The sequence below is a fragment of the Camelus ferus genome, chromosome 12 (assembly GCF_009834535.1).
Source record: "Camelus ferus isolate YT-003-E chromosome 12, BCGSAC_Cfer_1.0, whole genome shotgun sequence".
NCBI classification, from domain to species: Eukaryota; Metazoa; Chordata; class Mammalia; order Artiodactyla; family Camelidae; genus Camelus; species Camelus ferus.
In genome coordinates, this window is record NC_045707.1 from 5,774,453 (window position 1) to 5,792,984 (window position 18,532).

An 18,532-nucleotide genomic window follows, 5' to 3' on the forward strand; every position below is an offset into this window, starting at 1 on the left:
TCCAGTTTGAAACCACTTTATTTTTCACATAGCTAGAAATATCCAGTAACTATATATTTTTAAGCAGAAAAAAACTCCTTTACTTTTTTCCTTCTTATAGCATCAATATTAGCACAAGAAAACATTTCTGGCTTAGAAATGATACTAAGTTTCTACAAAAATGAAGACTATTTTGTTTTTGTGAAACTTAAAAGTCTAAAAGCACAGGACACATTTTCAGAAGCCCAATTTTACTTTTACCCACTTATGGTAATAAGTGCAACGTTAGAATGCACTTAGGTAATATGTAGTTCAGTAAATCAAATAAAGAATCCAGAAGCAGCTGGTCTAGAGTTGTTCACAGCACACTGGAAATTTTGAGAAACGAGAACACACATTAACAAAAAGAACACCAGCAAGCTCAAATGCAAGTTTATATGCTGAGTTATTTTTAAAGGGTTAAAGAAGCATGCTCAACCAGCATACAGCTTTTTCTCATTTATGTTAACAGATGCATTTCTATTTGCTTGTGTACAGCAAAGGGGAAGAACCTGAATCAACTTATGATTTCAGAAATGTATTCCATGGAATTTACTTCACTGCTCCCACCACTGATTCTTGAAATAAGCAAAGTACAAAGGGTCTCATCCCTTGAAATTGCTTTTAAACATTAGCACTTTAAACTGAAATAAAACAAGCAGAAACCTAGCAATTCCTAGTACAGTGCCTGGACTTACGGCCTTGTTTACTGTAAGAACTGGATGTACAACAGATAAATACCATTTTCTTTATCCTTGAAGGAGAGGAAAGGAGAGTAAAAAGAGGTGGGACATGGTTGCAGAATTTAAGAGCTGAATAGAACAATGAATCTTTCACAATGCTAACAACTCCACAATAAAGAACCACTGTGAATCTCATCAATTTTTAAATTCATGCTGGATTAAGAAGTTAGTTTCCCTTCTATGTGTATCAATTAGTTCAAACCTCATATTCTCCAAAATGCAAAGATTAATACTACAAGATAAACTCTAACTACAGTATTTCTTAAATAGGAGACCAAATACCAAAGGGAATTCTTTCTTCCAACATTTTTTGACCTGTTAAGATTTCACTGAAGTGGAAATTTAATACTTAAATATGAAATCTCTTGACCAAGTAAGAAACTATAGCTCCTAATAATGCAGGCATAACCCTGCATAAGTCACTATATATATTACATAGTAAATTAAACCCAGCATTAGATATGCTTGCACAATTATGCTGTGAATGATGATAGCAGAAATGATGCCAGAGGAAAAGGACCATCTGCAGCCCAAGAAAAGTAAGGGGGAAATAGTGAAAACAAGTAAAAAGCAGACAAAGAGTTGGGCATTTTCTGATCTGAAAAGGACATTTTAAACAAAGAAATATAAAAAGAAAAGTATTCTCTTATTTCCCCTATGTGGAAATAATATGAAACATTTATTTTAGATATCAAGACAAGAACAGAGCTAAGTAATTCAATTTTACTGCATTATAAAAATCATCCCTTCACCACAGTGTAAGATTTAAATGCATCTGCACAAGGGTACATATTATATAAAATGTAGTAAGATTGCTGCTGCCCTGCCAAGTACTTCCAGTCCCTACCCAGATCCTACTGCAATACTGGTGGTCCCAATAGTTTTATGGAAGCAAATCATAAAATAATAATAATAATAATAATAATAAAGCAAACCAAATAAAAAGACAAACCAAAATGCCTATTACCATATATCCAACTCAAACTTTACCTATTTAAATGTTATATTTGCCTCCCAGTAATAAATCTTTGTTTCACTCAAACTTGAATACATCTTCCATACTGATGTATCTTCCTTGCCTAATTAACTCAAAGAAAAAACCAAAATGATTACTAAAGAAAAATGTAGGGATTAACACACCCTTTTAATTTGTTTTAAATATTTTTAAGGTTTAAAAATTGTTTAAAGTTTTTAATTCCTAGTAGGAAAACATTATCTGAATGAGTATCCTAATGGCAAACCACTGTAAAATGCTTCAGCTGCATTTGGGGCAGAGGGGTAGGGATTATCTTCAAAGCACCCCAGCTTCCTTCACGAGAAGGTCAGAGGTACACTGGTTTGTATTATTGCGACATCCATTAGGTGATCTAAGTAGCTTTTCCTTCAGCGAGGGCTGTTATTTGTCAGAAGGGCATTATGCTTGACCTCCAAATTTGGCTGACAATTTACTGATAAGATTCATAACCTTTGGGTTGCTCTGATATTTTGACATATTGGCTGGGTTCTGGGCCACATCCTGGAAGGCCACCATAACTTCTGGATCCTGCAAAGAAAGGTATACATAAATTTTTTAGTAATAAAAAAAAAATGTTCTATGGGTCAACAAGTTTATTATCCTAATCCTATCTCTTCATTTAGACCTATAATTTTGTTATGGCCAAGTTAACTCAGGTTTGGACAGGTCACCAAAGTGTAAATATTAATGTGCACTTCAAAGTCAAACTCAATTATGTCACTTTAGAAAATGAAAAAAAGGACATAATTTTGATACAAAGGACAACTGGATGTAATTACCAACTACTACAGAGTATTCCCTACAAACCACTTTTTAAAGACTTAAACTGCTCATTCTGAAAAAAAAAAAGTGAATGTCACAATTGCATAATTAGCTACTTGGTAATTCAGATCAATAAAACAGGACTAACAGAGTACCCTATCTCCATACAGAATCATGAAAGAAACGCCTTAGTGATTTAAAGTTCAACTTTGTTTTTCCAAGTCTTACCTGCATGGCTGCAAGAACCTCTGGATCACTAAGAATTTCATTGAGCCCAGGCATTCCTGCCATCCCAGGCATGCCCCCTCCCATTCCAGGCATTCCTCCAGGAAAATTACCAGGCATTCCCCCAGAAAAACCACCTGTAAGAATAAATGAAAGATCTGTATAGACACCAACTATATTCCCAAGTAGTCTGAGAGTGTATTATTTCCTTCTGATTAAAATAACATACTCTCTCACGCATGCATGCACAAAGAACAAGGGGGCTACTAAACACAAAGTAGTCTGAACACTGTAACTGGATATAACATAATTTTTAAAATCAAATTTTCTCTTAAGAAAATAAGGCTGTATAATTTTTTCCTAGTAATAAAACTTGAAAAAGAAAACCAGTCTTACAGAGAAAACTAACAGTCCCTTGGAATTATAAAATTATGAAGTCTAGTAAGTCACATTTTATCCTATCTTCTCATTCTTTAATATGGTTTGTTTCAATTTAAAGTTAATTCCCAAGAGTTTAGTTTTTTTTTTTTTTTCCCTTAAAAAAATCTATACTCCTCTAGAGCAATTATTCCTTCAAGAACTACCTGAAATGGTTGTTACAAAAAGATACAGATTTTTGGTCTCCACTCCAGAATGAATCAAAATTTCTGAAAGTGAAACTGAAAATCTGCATTTTTTAACAAGCACCCCTGGTGTTTCTTCTTTACACTGAGAACAATGCTCTAGCAAAAAGGACTTAATTCTCCCAGCATATTTTCAGATTACAAACCTAAACTATTTTCTCTCAGTTTTTCACTACCATAAGCCTTTATGTCCATTGGAAGTATTCTGAAATCACAATTAATTACTAGTCCAATTTGCCAAAACAAAAATACCTGACATAATCATTATTTGTAATTTAAACAGAAAGCAAGCTATGAGCTAAAATGTATTTTTATTGCTTTTTCTCCAAGTCATCCCCAAACTATGTTCTTTCTTTTTTCAGTTGTTCAGCATATGACCTTTCAGAATAGACTACCTTATCTGGCCTCTGAACATGTACCTAAAGTTCTAAGCGGGGGCATGAAAGCGTAAGTGGTGTGTAGCTGACTCTAAACCTTACTTAAGAGAAATCTAGTTACCATGGGGAAGCTGATTTCCCTTAGAATTACGAACTTTAAAAAAGATCTCTTCTAGTGTTTATGTAAAGGCTTCTGCTATCATTTAAGGCTTTGCCTCACTAGAAATTTCTGATCACTTGACATTTGCAGGGAAGAATATATATTCATTTTACACTGAACTCAAACATTTTTTGTGCTTAATGATTTCCATGCTTTTACCTACTACTCTTGTAATATCAGTATATAATAGAACAAAATTCCATTATGGCAATTTAGGAATACTTTAATACTTAACACTTACATCATAACAAATTCTTAGTCTTTTAATAAAATACAATGCTCAGCCTCAAAATGTTATCTATTTTTTAAAAACTATACTGCTCATAGTGAGGAAAATAATATATTTTACTTCCAGTAACAAAATCTTTAACAAAAATGAAACTTTCTATAGGTTAACATTCTTAAGACTCTTCAGTGGTCCAGGGACTAATAGTACTAAATATAATATACATACCTCAGTCCCCAAATCAAAATATTCTCCTATTATTTACAATATTAAGAGCTCTAATTTTTCTTTTAAAATACCTGGAAAGGAGCCATACTGAGCTCCTGATTGTCGTCTGGCTTCTTCCTCCTTTAATATAAAAAAGAAAGAAATTAGGTACTGTGAGGGGGAAAAGTCTGCTGTCCAACCCCTTCTCTAACCATGCAAAACCAGAATTGGTTATAAAATAAAAATTGTCAAATAAGCTAGTTAGAGAACTTATAATGACAAGTTTCAAATGGCAATACTGGACTAAAGGAGATACCACCATCCCCCACCAAAAACAACTTTCAATTGGATTCTCAATGATTAAGTACTACTTTTGGTAATGATTTCACGCAGTGTTGCACATCTACTTGGAGAAGGGAAAAAAACCTGAAAAGCAATTCACAGTACTGATATGCCTGTCCATGCTTATGAAAATTATAAATACATTCTTACTGTTTTTAAAACTCCAAAATGAAAGCACATGGTTAGAGCACTAAGACTACCATGCTTTTGTTTCCCAGGTTCACTGTTTCCATACTCTCCCCTGCATAACTCAACAACAAATGCAACTGGAGGTCTACAGGTTTGTTTTTGCTGTTTTCTTAAAGACAAAACAAAAGGAAATACACACAAATTTCTCTCAACCAATTATGAAGTCATCAAGGAAATATACAAATGTAAAAATTACTTCTGAGGACTATGAATGACAACCCTAAAAAATAAGATTACTGCCTAAAAGTATTAAATGACAAAAACTTAGGATGTAATGTTATATAACTATAATACAGTCTTCTATCCTTTTCCAACAATGCTGATAGTGTCATGAAATAAGTAGATGAAAACTGATAGTGTCAACACAAGAAGCTAATACAGGAAAGAAGGAAAACTAGCAGAAACCTTGAGAACAGTAGCAACAATACTGTAGATGAATTTTGGATAATTTTTTCTTTGAAATTTTATATAGTATGATTTACAACTAAAACTAAAAAGTAACTAGAGTCAATCTGAAATAGCTATGAATCCACGACTGAAACAGAAGGAATCATAAAACTTAAAATATCACGGCATACATCCTAAAGTAAACAAACAACACTGGCAAGTTCTGAATTAAGACTTGACTAGGCAAAGTCTTGATTTTAGGAAAACACAAACAAGAATATGAATTGGAGAAATATAAATTCACTTAATCTGAAGACTAAAAATATTCCCACAAATAAGAGACAATGAAGGGAAGGAAAATTCCCTTTAAGTAGTAGTATTACTGTACAGACCCACAGCCAGCATTAAATAAAAGGGCCAGGAATTAGAGTGGTACCCAAAAAACTCTAATCTACTATATTTCTCCTTAGTAGTTGAGTTATAGAACTTTACCCTCTGGGCTCTCTCATGTTCTTCCCGAGCCTTCTTAACTCTTTCTATTCTTTCTTTGATTTCCCGCTCTTCACGTTTTCGCTCATACTTTCTCCGATGTTCAGCAATTTTCTGGGCCTAGGGAAAAAGGAGCCATAGAAAGATATCCTCTCCAAAAGCTGAGTAAGGTCAACACAAATCAATGGTTTTGTTAAAGAATCACTTCTCTTGAAACAGACAGACTCACAGATACAGAGAACAGACTTCAGTGGTTGGCGGGGAGCAATGCAGGGGTCAGGGAGTGGGAGGTACAAACTACTGCGTGTTAAGACAGAATACACAGACTACAAGGATGTCCTGAACACACAGAATATAGCCAGTATTTTGTAATAACTGTAAATGGAGTGTAACCTTTAAAAATTGTATTAAAAAATTTAAAAATAAAATTTATGCAAAAATTTACTTTTCTTTGTGGAGAGGTTTTAATTCAACACATAGTTCTGAATAATGAGCTATGATTTATCTTACAGAAAAAGACCTAACTCGGGGTTTGACGTTAGAAGCGTTATAAATCTCCATTAATTAACTAGTTCAAGGATGACGAATAAATGTCAAATTGCATGACAAATCTTGCCTGATACCTGCCATAGTAAGGCAGAGACTGGGAACACATATCAGATATTTCCCACACTTTAACTATATTTAAGTTTTCCTCATCAATAAAATAAGCGGGCAGGGAGAAGTTAGTCTTAAAGAACTGCTATAAGGATCAAGAGAAAATATGTGCACGAGGCACTAGTACATGGTCCCTGCCACACATTTATAATCAATTATTTATTCACAGAATAAAATAAATGTAAGATGATTCATATTTAACCATTACTTTAGCTTGTTTATGATTATTTTTAAGAACTATGTGTTCTAAAATATCTCACACAATAATCTTGCTGAGTTGGCCCTGTTACAAAAATAGAAAAGAAAATCAAAATCATCTCATAGATTAAATTCAATAAAATTTCCACTATCTTAAGTCTTTGAGAGTAAATTCTTTATAATGTAACTTCCCTCAAAGCTGAAAGATTTACCACTAAAGTAATTTTAACTAACAAATTTTAAATAGAAATTACCTTAAAACAAAATATTCTAGCTTTTGGATTCAGAATTATCATTTTTAAAAGGCTGACACTTGTTAACTCCACAGGGCCCTCGTGTTTTATAGTCGCTGTATACACCTACAACGCATAAGGACAGACCAGACTCAACCATGGGTCATAGTTCATAAATTTTCTATTTCTTTCCTTGCTGTAAACTTGATGCCCCCTTTTCCATTTCTAATTTTCTGATTATAATTCTGCAGGCTTCCAAAGTAATAGAGCTTGCTGTAACACTGCTTGCGAAATGAAAGCATGAAAACCTAACGAGATTTCCTAAGTTCAGCACAAATTTAAGTGATACAGATTATAACTTCCAAATGTTTGTTTCTTTGCATGTTTTACAGTTAAGTTACTACTGGAATACGTACTAGAGCCATGGAGTATTACAGTAATGATTCCCCTTTCTGTACTTTAACATACCCTTGGTTGAACTTCTTTGAGCATTGCACTAGCATCTTCATCATAATCCAGTTTACAGGCAAGGGCAAGATCATGGGCTGCTTCTTCCCAATGGCCCAGAAGTCTGAAATAGATTTAAAGTAATTTTAGGAAACTTTTACATACATTCACTTATGTGGCATGGTGTTTTTCTTCCTTATAAATAAAGGATTGTTACAGAAAAGGTTTAAGTTAAATTTTGAACTATAAATTTTCATGAACCAACTTAATTACTATGTTCCACTCTATAAAAATTTAGAAGTTTAAATTTCCTCCATGGTAACTGTGAAACTGCTCTTATACTTAAAAAAAAAAAAAATTTAAAAACTTTAAAAATTGTTTTAATTCAGAATATCATGAAATTTTAAAAAATTACGTAGAGTCAACTCATCAAAGACAGGGTTAACACGATGTGTATTCAGTATGTCACCTTCTACATAAGATAGAAAACAGTAACAATACACGTGTGCACATTTTATTACAAAAGGAGAGACAGGATGGATCAGAAACCAAAGGTTGGTAAAGACTGGTAAAAACGGAGTAGAGGAGATAACAACAGAAATGAGAATATAAAACGTGCAATGAAAATCTGAATGGAAAGATGTTTGTCATCGATTTAAAACATTCTTATAAATCACTATTTGTTAAGTGGGTTCAGGAAGTCATTCTTTGTATTAAAGACCAAGGATCACTCTAAATTTTAAATAGATGTGCCAACTGCTTTTTAAGGATAAGAAGATGACAGTTCATTAAAATTCTGACAAAAAAAACAACTCAGGGCATACCTATTAACTAAGTTTTGACTCTTTAAACAGACAAATGTTTTATATACCCAAATAAGGAAATTAAATCAGAAAAGTCACAGAATAAAGCAAACCTAAACCCTGAATACAAACAGAACTAAAAAGAGGCTGTTTTATCACAGAGACAACGTAAACCACATGGGAAAAATTAATTCAAGTAATTTTAAAACCAGTATTTTGACTGCATTTCCTAACTGAGGGATAAGAACTGCCAAAAAACCCATTAAACTCTACTCAGAGGGTACATTATTTTTAAGGTATGATTCTGAAACAATGTTATGTATATTGTAGGATAACATAAGTAAATATATTAGGGACCAAGATTTTGACTCTAGAAGAATACTGTTGAAAATACAAAATGCAAGAAAAAACATTTTAGTGTTGAATTTTAATTTAAACTATCAGTATAAACTCAAAATTTCTAAACTATTTTCCTTAAAATCATTATTTAAAAAATTTTTTCTGACTCTGTTCATTGAAATGACAGAAGCAATGCTATCCTGGAAGCAATGAATGTATCTAGTGACCAAACTTCAGTTTCTACAAAATAATCTCCACTAAAACAAACCAGTTTCCTGGAGAAATGGTTTATTTCAAGTCAAAGTACAAGATGAGCTCTTGTACTGGAAGGCAAAGAAATGCTGAAAGACTAATAGGGTGGGGTGGATCTCAAGACAATCAACAGTAATACAAGAGCTTTTGAATATCCAAAGAGCATTAACAAAAATTTTCAACCTTTTACTTATATTGTTGACGTCTGTCTTCATAATCAATAAAGCTACACTTTGAGTCACCTAATATTGCTGTCCCAAGTGTATCCATCTTCATCTCCATTCACATTTGAAGCACAGTATCTTTTCAATCCGTGTAAGATGTAAATGGCATTGGTATTTCATTCCCAAACCACAAATACTCATCTGTATGTTTTGATTCCAGGTTTGAATACTAATCTGGGTTAAATTCACCTCTGTATTTTCCCCCTTATCTGATTTTTCCAATGACCTTACTGAAGTATTTTGAAGCTAGTGTATTCCTTCCTCTATAATGTATTGTTTAATGTTAAGTTACAAAGACAAAGTCTGAAAATAACAAAGTTTGTAAAAGTGATATAAAGCCACTCTCTTTCCTTGGAGATAACTGAGAAAAATCCTTATTACATTCGGCTACATGTGGCCAAAAACTGTTAATAGTGGTAATTCACTGAATGGAAGGAGTGAAAAGAATTTTTCTTTTCCTTTATACTCCTTATGATATTCTCTCAATTCTTCATACTGAGCATGCTTTACATTAAAATTAAATCCTTAGACAATTTTTTAAAAAGAAAGTATATTAAAACATCAGATTTAAATTTAAAAAGCTGTGAAAAAAACTAAGTTCCTTTATTTACCTATGTGCTTTCCCTCGCCACTTGTATGGCTGAGCTGAATCAGGATTTATTTCAATAGCTCTGTCACAGTCTCGGATGGCAGCATTTGGCTTCTGTAGTTTGATGAAGACACTAAAAAATAAGTATGATATTAGAAAATCTTCATTTCAAAATGAAATGTAACATCTTTGAGATTGCCACAGAAGCAATCGTTTAAACAAATAAGCATAAATTAGCTTTTCTGTTTAGTAGAGTTCTCACCTGGCTCTCTTGGCATATAAAATGGCCAAGCGAGGGTTTAGCTTGATGGCATCTGTAAACAAGTCAATGGCTTTCTGTAGTTCACCTAAAGTGAAAAAGTTTATTGAGAAATAGAGGATAAAATATATTAATAAAAACTGTTGATCTCTCATCAAATCAGCCTTTCACATCTCCCTTTTAGTCCAGTAAAAAGACTAGATTCTAAATTAATATACAAAACTGGCTCTTCAAAACAAATCTTCACCACGTCTATACTGCAAATGACTCAAGACACACAATTTTGAGTAATATAACCCCCTAAAAAATATTAGAATACCACATTCTTAGTAGGAGTTTCTAATTAAGATCAAATTAAAGGATAAATCAATTTTATTCTGTTAATTAAATTTTCTTTTATCCATTAAGTTAAAAAGATAAAATTAAACTTATAAACTTATAAAGGAAAAAATAACTATACTAAATTCAGAGCTGATACAAAAATTCAAGAAAACTAGAACAGATGGGAGACTATAACCCATATTTTAAATTCATTTATTGTATTCCATTCTCATAGTTAGCTTCTTGTGTTTATTAGTCCCTTCAGTAAAGTCATTTAAGAAATAAAGATAGCATAGAATTAGAACAGTTCTTTGCACAAAGTCTAATTCTTGGACACAGGAAACATGGGGAGACAAGAGAGAATTGTTAAGTAAATGCCACATTTCATTATGAAAAATATATTTACCCAATTAACTAATGTGTTAAGGACCTTAAAAGAACTCATGAAACAACCCAGAAAAATGGTTTTCCACTACTGTAGTTACTACTACAGATAACTACTAGAAGTTTTTACACTTGGATGTCTAACAAGCAACTCTTACCAAGTAACACCTACCATGTTCAAAACTGGACTCTTTAATTCCTACCCCATCTGCAAATTCGTTCCCTAATCCTACATTCCCAACTAAATAAATAGCTCTTCCATTCAGTCTAGTTTAGAGGTCAATAAACTTTTTCTAGAAAGGATCATTTAGTAATTATTGTAGCCTTTGCAGACTGTAACAATCGTAACTATTCAGCTCTGCTATTTTAGTGGGAAAGTAGCCGCAGACAAGACGTAAATGAACAGATATGGCTATGTTAAAGTTTTTACAAAAAATACAGACTGTAGTTTGGAACTCCTAATCTACCTCAAGCCCAAAACTTTGGGGTCATTCTTGATTCCCCAATATGAAACCTAAATCCTTTCATCTCTACTTTCAAAGTGTATCCAATCACTCCTCACCTTATCACCTAGCCCCAAGGTTTCCACACAGTGCACCAGAGACACAGACAGTTTGTCCAGCACTGAACCAACTACTGCCTTGATGTAGTTCACAGTATCAACATTAGATCACTTACATTCCTTTTGATGATATCTTTGGGAAAAAACTGTGTTTTTAAGTAGTTGCTAGGATAAAAAGCAAGAAATGTACAAAAACAGGTGTGGAGTAGGCAATGAGGGTGGCAGTCTCCAATCTAAGATCTGAGAAGCTGTCTAATGCCCAACATATATCCACAGCTTACTAGAAAATAAATACAGTTATTTAGAAATTAAATGTTTTCTTTCAATTTATGTGTATTATTTTCTTCAAACAATCACTAACTTGTTAGGACATAGGTACTTATTAAATTGTTTGAAACTAACTACATTAGAAAGTAAAACTTAATCTATTTCTTTTGGCCTAGGAGTGCTATGAAAAAGTAAAAATGGTAAGAACACTATAAATAGAGGAAGTTTGAGAACCTTTGGCCATTGCAAGCCATCATTAGCCACCCGGACAAAATAAAGCTCAATTTCTTCCCTCCCTCCGTGGAGCCATGAAAATACACCTTAGATTTGTTGCTGTGAGCACACCTGATTGAAAACCCCGTCTTCAGTGGTAGAAGTGCATGCTCAGTATGCATAAGTCCTGGGTTCATTCCCCAGTCCCTCCATTAAAAATAAATAAATAAACCAAATTACCACCCCCCTGCCACAAAAAATTTAAAAAAAACAAACAAAAAACCCCCCATCTTTTAGGCTCAAGGCTATAGTCCATAAGCTGCTCCCAGCTAATGACTGAATACAGTAAGGACACAGGGGCAGGCCAATTCTTGTGAGACCCGCAACTCCTCTAACGGGCAACTTGGCTTGCTAAGACCTTTTAAGAAACATACCTACAATTGACAACTTCCATGACAAAACCTTTCATCTCTCCTACATAGGGGTAATACCAAGGTTACCAAGGTGATAGTCTGTTTTCCCAGATGCTCCCCTCATCTTCCCTCACAGGTATTTTCATCTCTGGCATATCAACTGTTGTCCTGGCTTCTACATCTCTCATAAACTAACATAGTCTTATTTGCCCCCTACAATCTGATCTGCATGAAGTAGCAAGAATAATCCTTTTCAAAAGTAACTCTCCTAGTTAAAAAACCCCTCAGTGGCTTCTCATCATCCTTAAGAATAAAATCTTAAGTACTCAGCATGATCTACAAAGTTCTTTGGTGATCTACCAACCGCTGTCAACCACCTGTCTTCCTCAGCACTTTTCCAGCAGCCATCTCCCACTGCCAGGCACTTCTCTGACCTCAGCTCTACCCTCTCTTCCCCCTTTGCTCAGCACACTCCAAACACACTGGCCTTTCTGCTTTCCCTTGGACATGTCATCACCCCCACGCTCCCCCAATTAGCCTCTGCACTTGTTCTCCCCTCTGTCTCAAAAGCTCTTCTTCACATGGCTTGCTCCCTTTACTTCGTGAGCTGCTTTCCTGATCACCTACATAAAATATAGCTTCCATCACTGACTACCCCTTTACTCAGCTCTACTTCTCTTCACAATTACCATTTAACTTCATACTATAAATTTGCTTATTTTTGTTCCCCAGTAATATGAGTCCATGGGGTAAAGAACTTGGTCTGTTTTGTTTACCACTGTAGATCTAGCAGCTAAAAACTGCCTGGAACATGGTAAGCCTTCAATAAATATTTGTTAAATAAATATATTAAACTAAGAAAGTATGATAAAAATACCACAAATAATATGACAGCTGAAAATACTAAGGTCTTAATAAGAACACTACCAGTATCTTAATAATAGTGCTGGGTACTATCCCAGGCACATTACACATATTTACTCATTTATTCCTTGTGACACTATTAGATAGGTACTATTATCCTTATTTTACAAAGGAGGAAACAAAAACAGAGGCAAAGAGAGTAACTTCTCTATGTTTACCTAGCTAGTAAGTACCAGAGCTGGGATTCAAATCCAGAAACTAGGGCTCCATTAAGTGCAGGGTTTAACTATATTCCTGCTTCTCCAACCCAAAGTGGGACCTGAACCTACAATCTCTAGTTTAGAATACTAGTGTTTTATTCCTTTAGGATATACTATAAAATTGCATTTCTCCTAAAATTAGAACTGGGCTGTATTTACATATAAACAAAACTTGGAAAAATATAAGAAAAAATAAGAATGTGACCTATTAGGTGGAGGCTACCTCATTTCCATTTTGTTAATTGTTGTTTAGGCAATATATAAGTAAGTAAATTTTTAAAAATATGAGACTGGGAGGAGGGTATAGCTAGAAGTAGAATATAGGTAGAAGTGCATGCTTAGCATGCACAAGGTCATGGGTTCAATCTCCATTAAAAAAATAAATAAATAAAATAAACCTAATTACTCCCCCCCAAAAATAAATTAAAACTCTTTTTTATAAAATGAGACAATATGCCAAAATAAGTGACAGAAATAATGAGTTGACAGTATGGCACAGTGAGATCTTGGACACGTCAAACCCCTCTAGCCCTCAGGTTACTCATTAATCTGTAAAACGGTAACAGTATGCAATTTTAAAACAATAATGCACATTAAAATATAATGAAACTATACTTTAAAAAAAGGAAAAAAAAAAGAGGAACTGAATAGAGATCATAATATATATCACTCACCTTCATTTAGGGCATCAATGGCAGCCACTTTTTTATCATTTGCCTGATCCATCATCTCCTCGGTTACCTAGGGCGAAATTGAAGATCACCTTAGAACTAGCAGAAAAGCAAATAGGAGGAGGAAGCAATTCGGACTTTCTTAGGAATGTGGTAGTCACAACCCACCTTTCCATTCATTCTTCTTTAGTCGTCAGGGAGCAAAGAGGACAATTATGATAAATGGTAAGTAAAGAAATTACACAGGACGTACTTTAATCTTTCACACCAAACAATAAATTCACTCCCTACACTCTGACTTTTTTTACACTATGACTTTTGCTTCCCTCCATCCTGATCTGAGAGGCTGTTTTGCCCTAGTTTTACCAACTCCTTTCTAGTTACTCGTAAGTGCAGGCATATGTTGTTTTACTGTACTTTGCAGACACTATTGCACTTTTCACAAACTGAAGGTCACCCTACAATGAGTGAGTCTATTGGTGCCATTCTTCCAACATTTGCTCACTTCGTGTCATTGTATCACATTTTGGTAATTTCAAAGTTCATCATTATTATATTTGTTATGGTGATCTGTGATCAGTGATGCTACTCCTATGACTTGGAAAGGCTCCTATGGTTAGCACTTTTTTTTTTTTAGCAATGAAGTATTTTTAAATTAAAGTAAGGTTTTTTTTTTAAACATAATACTATTGCACACTTTAAATAAACTACAGTATAGGGTTGACATAACTTTTACTGTGGTAGTCTGGAACCTTACTGGCAATGAGATCTCGGAGGCATGCCTGTACTAAAACCCAGTCTCCTTGCAATTGAAACAGCTAGTTTCTAAGAAGTTTGAATCTTCAGCAGACAAATGTCTCATTCTTTTGTTCCAATAAAGATCTACTGAACACCTACACTAGACAGAACAAATACCGTACAAGATGCTGACAGTACGATTATTAGCTAACACAAACCTGTAGCAAACATCCCATAAAGAAGCAGTTTCTTTAAAAAAAAAAAAATCTACTCCATCACCATCACTGTGTAAAAATATCACTGAAAGAACTGGCTGGTTCATTAAGAAAATGATTTGATAGGTTTAAGAATTGGAAGGAAAGTACCAAACTGTCTTTATTTATATTTACCTAGAAAACGCAATGGAACTGACAAGGTATTAGACCTACTAAGACAATTCAATAAAGTTCTCAGATATAAGAGTAACATAAAAAACAAACCCAGAGTTCCTCCACATCAGTAAAAATCAACTATAAAATATAACAGAACAAGATACCATTCTAAGACCACACAAGACTTTCATGGGGTTGGGAGACACAGATATGTATCATATCATGTTCATGAAACAACTGACTGTAACAATTACCCCCAAGTTACTCAGTAAATTCAAAGCAATTCCTGCAAGTTTTGGACAAACTAAAAAAACTTTTTAAAAGAACATAGGAAAATACACTTCTTCAGACAGTAAGACATCCTACAGAGCCAAGATAATTTTTAAAAAGGTAACTTCAGTTTATGACAATATGGTGGACATGATACCCTGAACAAGCCTAAAAAATACCTTTTAAAGGCTATCTTTGACCCAAGAATGTAGAAATCTTTGAAGAACAAAGATTACGTGAAGGTCTGAAATCCAGGGAGGCGCCATGTGCTCCATCTGCCTTCACCCTCATGGAAGGTGTCAAACCTGGTGACCCCTCAAATCTGTTTTTGAAGATAGTGTAGGACACATGAAACAAAGTCTAGATTTAGGTGAAACGAATTTAAATTGTCTAATCAGACGTCCTCCAAAACAAAGCTGGAACCCCAAATGCCTGTATCTGCAAGCATAATGGTAAACAAAAATAAACCTGCTCAAAAAAAGGGACAGCCATAGAAAGGAGAAAAAAGAAATCTCTCCTGAAAATTCATAAGCAGATGCCAGCCTTTCCAGTGGAATTCACATTACTTGTTTAGTTAAACAAGCAACCAAAAAACTATGCTGAGAATTTAAAGTGGTCCTTGAGTTGGGAGCACCAACTCAAAGTCCTGATGGAAGCAAACAATCTGTCTTTGGAGGAACAACCTTCTATTCCGGCCTCAAAAACTTTCCACAGGTAAAGAACTCATAGTCAAAATATCAACAAACACACACACTCTCACACTACCCACGAATAAATATAGTGTCTCAATGACCAAGAGTCAGAAAAAATAACAGAAAAATAAGACTAGCAAGAGAGTTTGATAAAGAATTTAACTGTGTTTAAGGGAATAAAGACAAGTTCTGAAAATGAGTAGGGAGCAAGAGATTTATAAATAACTAAGCGGTCTTTAAAAAGAACCCAAGGGGAAGTATCAAAATGAAAAACAAGCATTCAAATTCAAAAATAAATGGGACAGCCAATTAGACAAAGCAAGCATACAAAGTTCAGAGGAATGATTAAGAGATGGAACTCAGCAGAGAAAAAGTCTAAAATATACCTAACTAGGGCTCCAGAATGAGAGTACAGGCCATTTTTGAAAGAGATACTAGTTGAAAATGTTCCAGAGCTTTAAAAAAGTTAACAACCATAAGATTTAAGATGCCCAATAAATCCTAAGTAGGATAAATAAAAAGTGCTGTGAACCTAGACACGCTGAGGTGACACAGCACCACCGACACAGAACACAGTTTAAAAAATTTTATTTTACAAATAGTCACCAAAAGTATTTATATTTGTTCTTAACAAAGATGTACATCTTTAGGGAGAACATGTTGTTAAGTTTTCAAAGACAGTGAGGAGATGCAGCTTCCCTTTGGTTGATTTAGATTTAATGTAATTCTAATGGGGTGCGAGAGGGACTGGACAATCTGAATCTAAAATGCGCATGGATGAACAAAGGGCCAATAACAACCAAAAACACTTCTGAAGGATTGGTTGGGGGAGAGGTCCTTGCCCTACCAGGTAATAAGCCTCAGTATAAAGCTTTGTACAAATGTGTCATTAGTGCACAGAATGTTAAGAGGACACCACAACAGACCCACACACTGTTTGGCACTGGTGAGGAAAGGGATTTTTCAATACTGGTGCTGATGGGTAAAGATGAAAGGTGAACATAAAATTTTTAGAAGAAAAAAACAATCTATTTACAGCAATTATAACCTTGAGGTAACAAAGCATATAAAAGAATTATCAATTTAACTGCATTAAAAATTTTTGTTTATAAAGACAATGCAAAGGAAGTAAAGACAAATCACAAACTAGCAGAAAATACGTGGGGCAGACAGATGACAAACTGTTAGTACATGGAATATAAAATGAACTGCAAGTCTGCATGAAAGAGATAAACAACCCAGGAGAAAAAATAGGAAAAGTCAGACCAGAACTTCACAAATATCTGTGAATAACCAATAAACATTAGATTATGTCAACTTTATTACAAATCAGGAAATGCATATTAAAAGCGACGAGAACATAACATTTCACACAGTTAAGTCTGGCAAAGATGATATATGACAATATCAAGTGTTGCTAAGAATCTAGATCAATCTTTTAAGCTGTAATTAGTATGTTACAGTGTTTCTCAAGCTCTATTTTATTATCAACCCCCAAAGAATCTCTTTAGACTTTTTCCCTTGCCTCTCACTCCTTCCATTTTAACACCACAGACGCACTGCGTACACGTAAATGTGCTACGACCCCTGCAGCACCACCACCAATTGTAAACACCTACGTTTTCCCAAGTCCCCCTACCAAAAACCGATTCTAACCACCTTGAGAGCAATTTTGTGCCTGACAAAACCATTTTAGAAAACAATTTGGCATTTGATATTCCACTAACAGGCAACTCTACTTGTAGAAATAAATATATGGTAGATGAACTCCACAGTCTCAAGAGCAGTCCAACCAGTCACAAATTTAAAGAGCAGGCAAACAGAAAATAACAGGTATTTCAGAAACTGTTAAGAGTGTGATTAAAAATAACGGGAATTTTCACAAATATTTTAAGTAGTGAAATAGAATGCTTTCCTAAATGCCTTAAGTCAGAGAAAGATTTAATATGTGCTTTTCCTGGAAGAATTATATCATAAAATAACTGCAATAGGTAGGCTTTCATATTCCTTACAACAAGCACAAAATAAGCCTTTGAACTTACCTCTACATTTTCATCACCCATTTCTTGAGGGGCATCAGTGTCTGGTTCAATCACACCTTCATTGTCAATTTCTGTCAAAGTTAAGAAAAATGACAATAAGACCTGAGCTGTCCAATATGCAGCCACAGTCACGTGAGACTATTAAAAATTGATTAACCTTGACTAGTGCAACTGATGAACTTAATATTTTACTCTAGGTTAATTTAAGTATTTTACCTTGTTAATTTTATTTAAACTGATACACCATAAAATATTTCCCTGTTAAACACAACTTCATTGTTTTGGTAAGACTACATTTCATTTTTTTTAATTAATTCTCTGTGGCAGCTTGACCCATTTATTCAACAAGTATTTACTGAGCAGCTTAAGGCACTGAACTTGACATGATCACAGAGACACAATTTAAAAAAAAAATTTTTTTTTAAATGGAGGTACTGGGGATTGAACCCAGGACCTTGTGCATGCTAAGCATACACTCTACCACTGAGTTATACCCACTTCCTCCAAGACTACATTTCATTTTAACAGTCACATCATTTAAGATATTTATTATCATGTTGTATCAGGAATACTGGCAAGAACATAATTTCTACTGTATTACACATAGATGCACCACTGATTTAGTTAGTGTCAACAAAATGATTCAAATATTTTGTTCTACACATCAATATACTATAATGTTTTGAAAAAAACATTTTAT

The 18,532-nt window shown here is 34.1% G+C and overlaps 1 protein-coding gene across 2 annotated transcripts in view; it reads right to left on the bottom strand.

The window, feature by feature from the left end:
* The window catches only part of ST13 (ST13 Hsp70 interacting protein), a 27,877-nt gene continuing 9,345 nt past the window's right edge, over nucleotides 1-18,532 (bottom strand). Inside the window, exons 4-13 of one of the 2 annotated variants that reach the window (XM_032492311.1) lie at nucleotides 17,833-17,903; nucleotides 13,723-13,789; nucleotides 9,768-9,852; nucleotides 9,528-9,638; nucleotides 7,320-7,422; nucleotides 6,873-6,977; nucleotides 5,767-5,883; nucleotides 4,449-4,497; nucleotides 2,767-2,900; nucleotides 1-2,304 (exon numbers count right to left, since the gene is read on the bottom strand). In XM_032492311.1, coding sequence (XP_032348202.1) covers nucleotides 2,176-2,304; nucleotides 2,767-2,900; nucleotides 4,449-4,497; nucleotides 5,767-5,883; nucleotides 6,873-6,977; nucleotides 7,320-7,422; nucleotides 9,528-9,638; nucleotides 9,768-9,852; nucleotides 13,723-13,789; nucleotides 17,833-17,903 — 971 coding nt within the window. In that variant the 3' untranslated portion in view covers nucleotides 1-2,175. The remainder of the gene's footprint in view (nucleotides 2,305-2,766; nucleotides 2,901-4,448; nucleotides 4,498-5,766; nucleotides 5,884-6,872; nucleotides 6,978-7,319; nucleotides 7,423-9,527; nucleotides 9,639-9,767; nucleotides 9,853-13,722; nucleotides 13,790-17,832; nucleotides 17,904-18,532) is intronic. The other variant, XM_006174712.3, reaches the window with a different exon arrangement.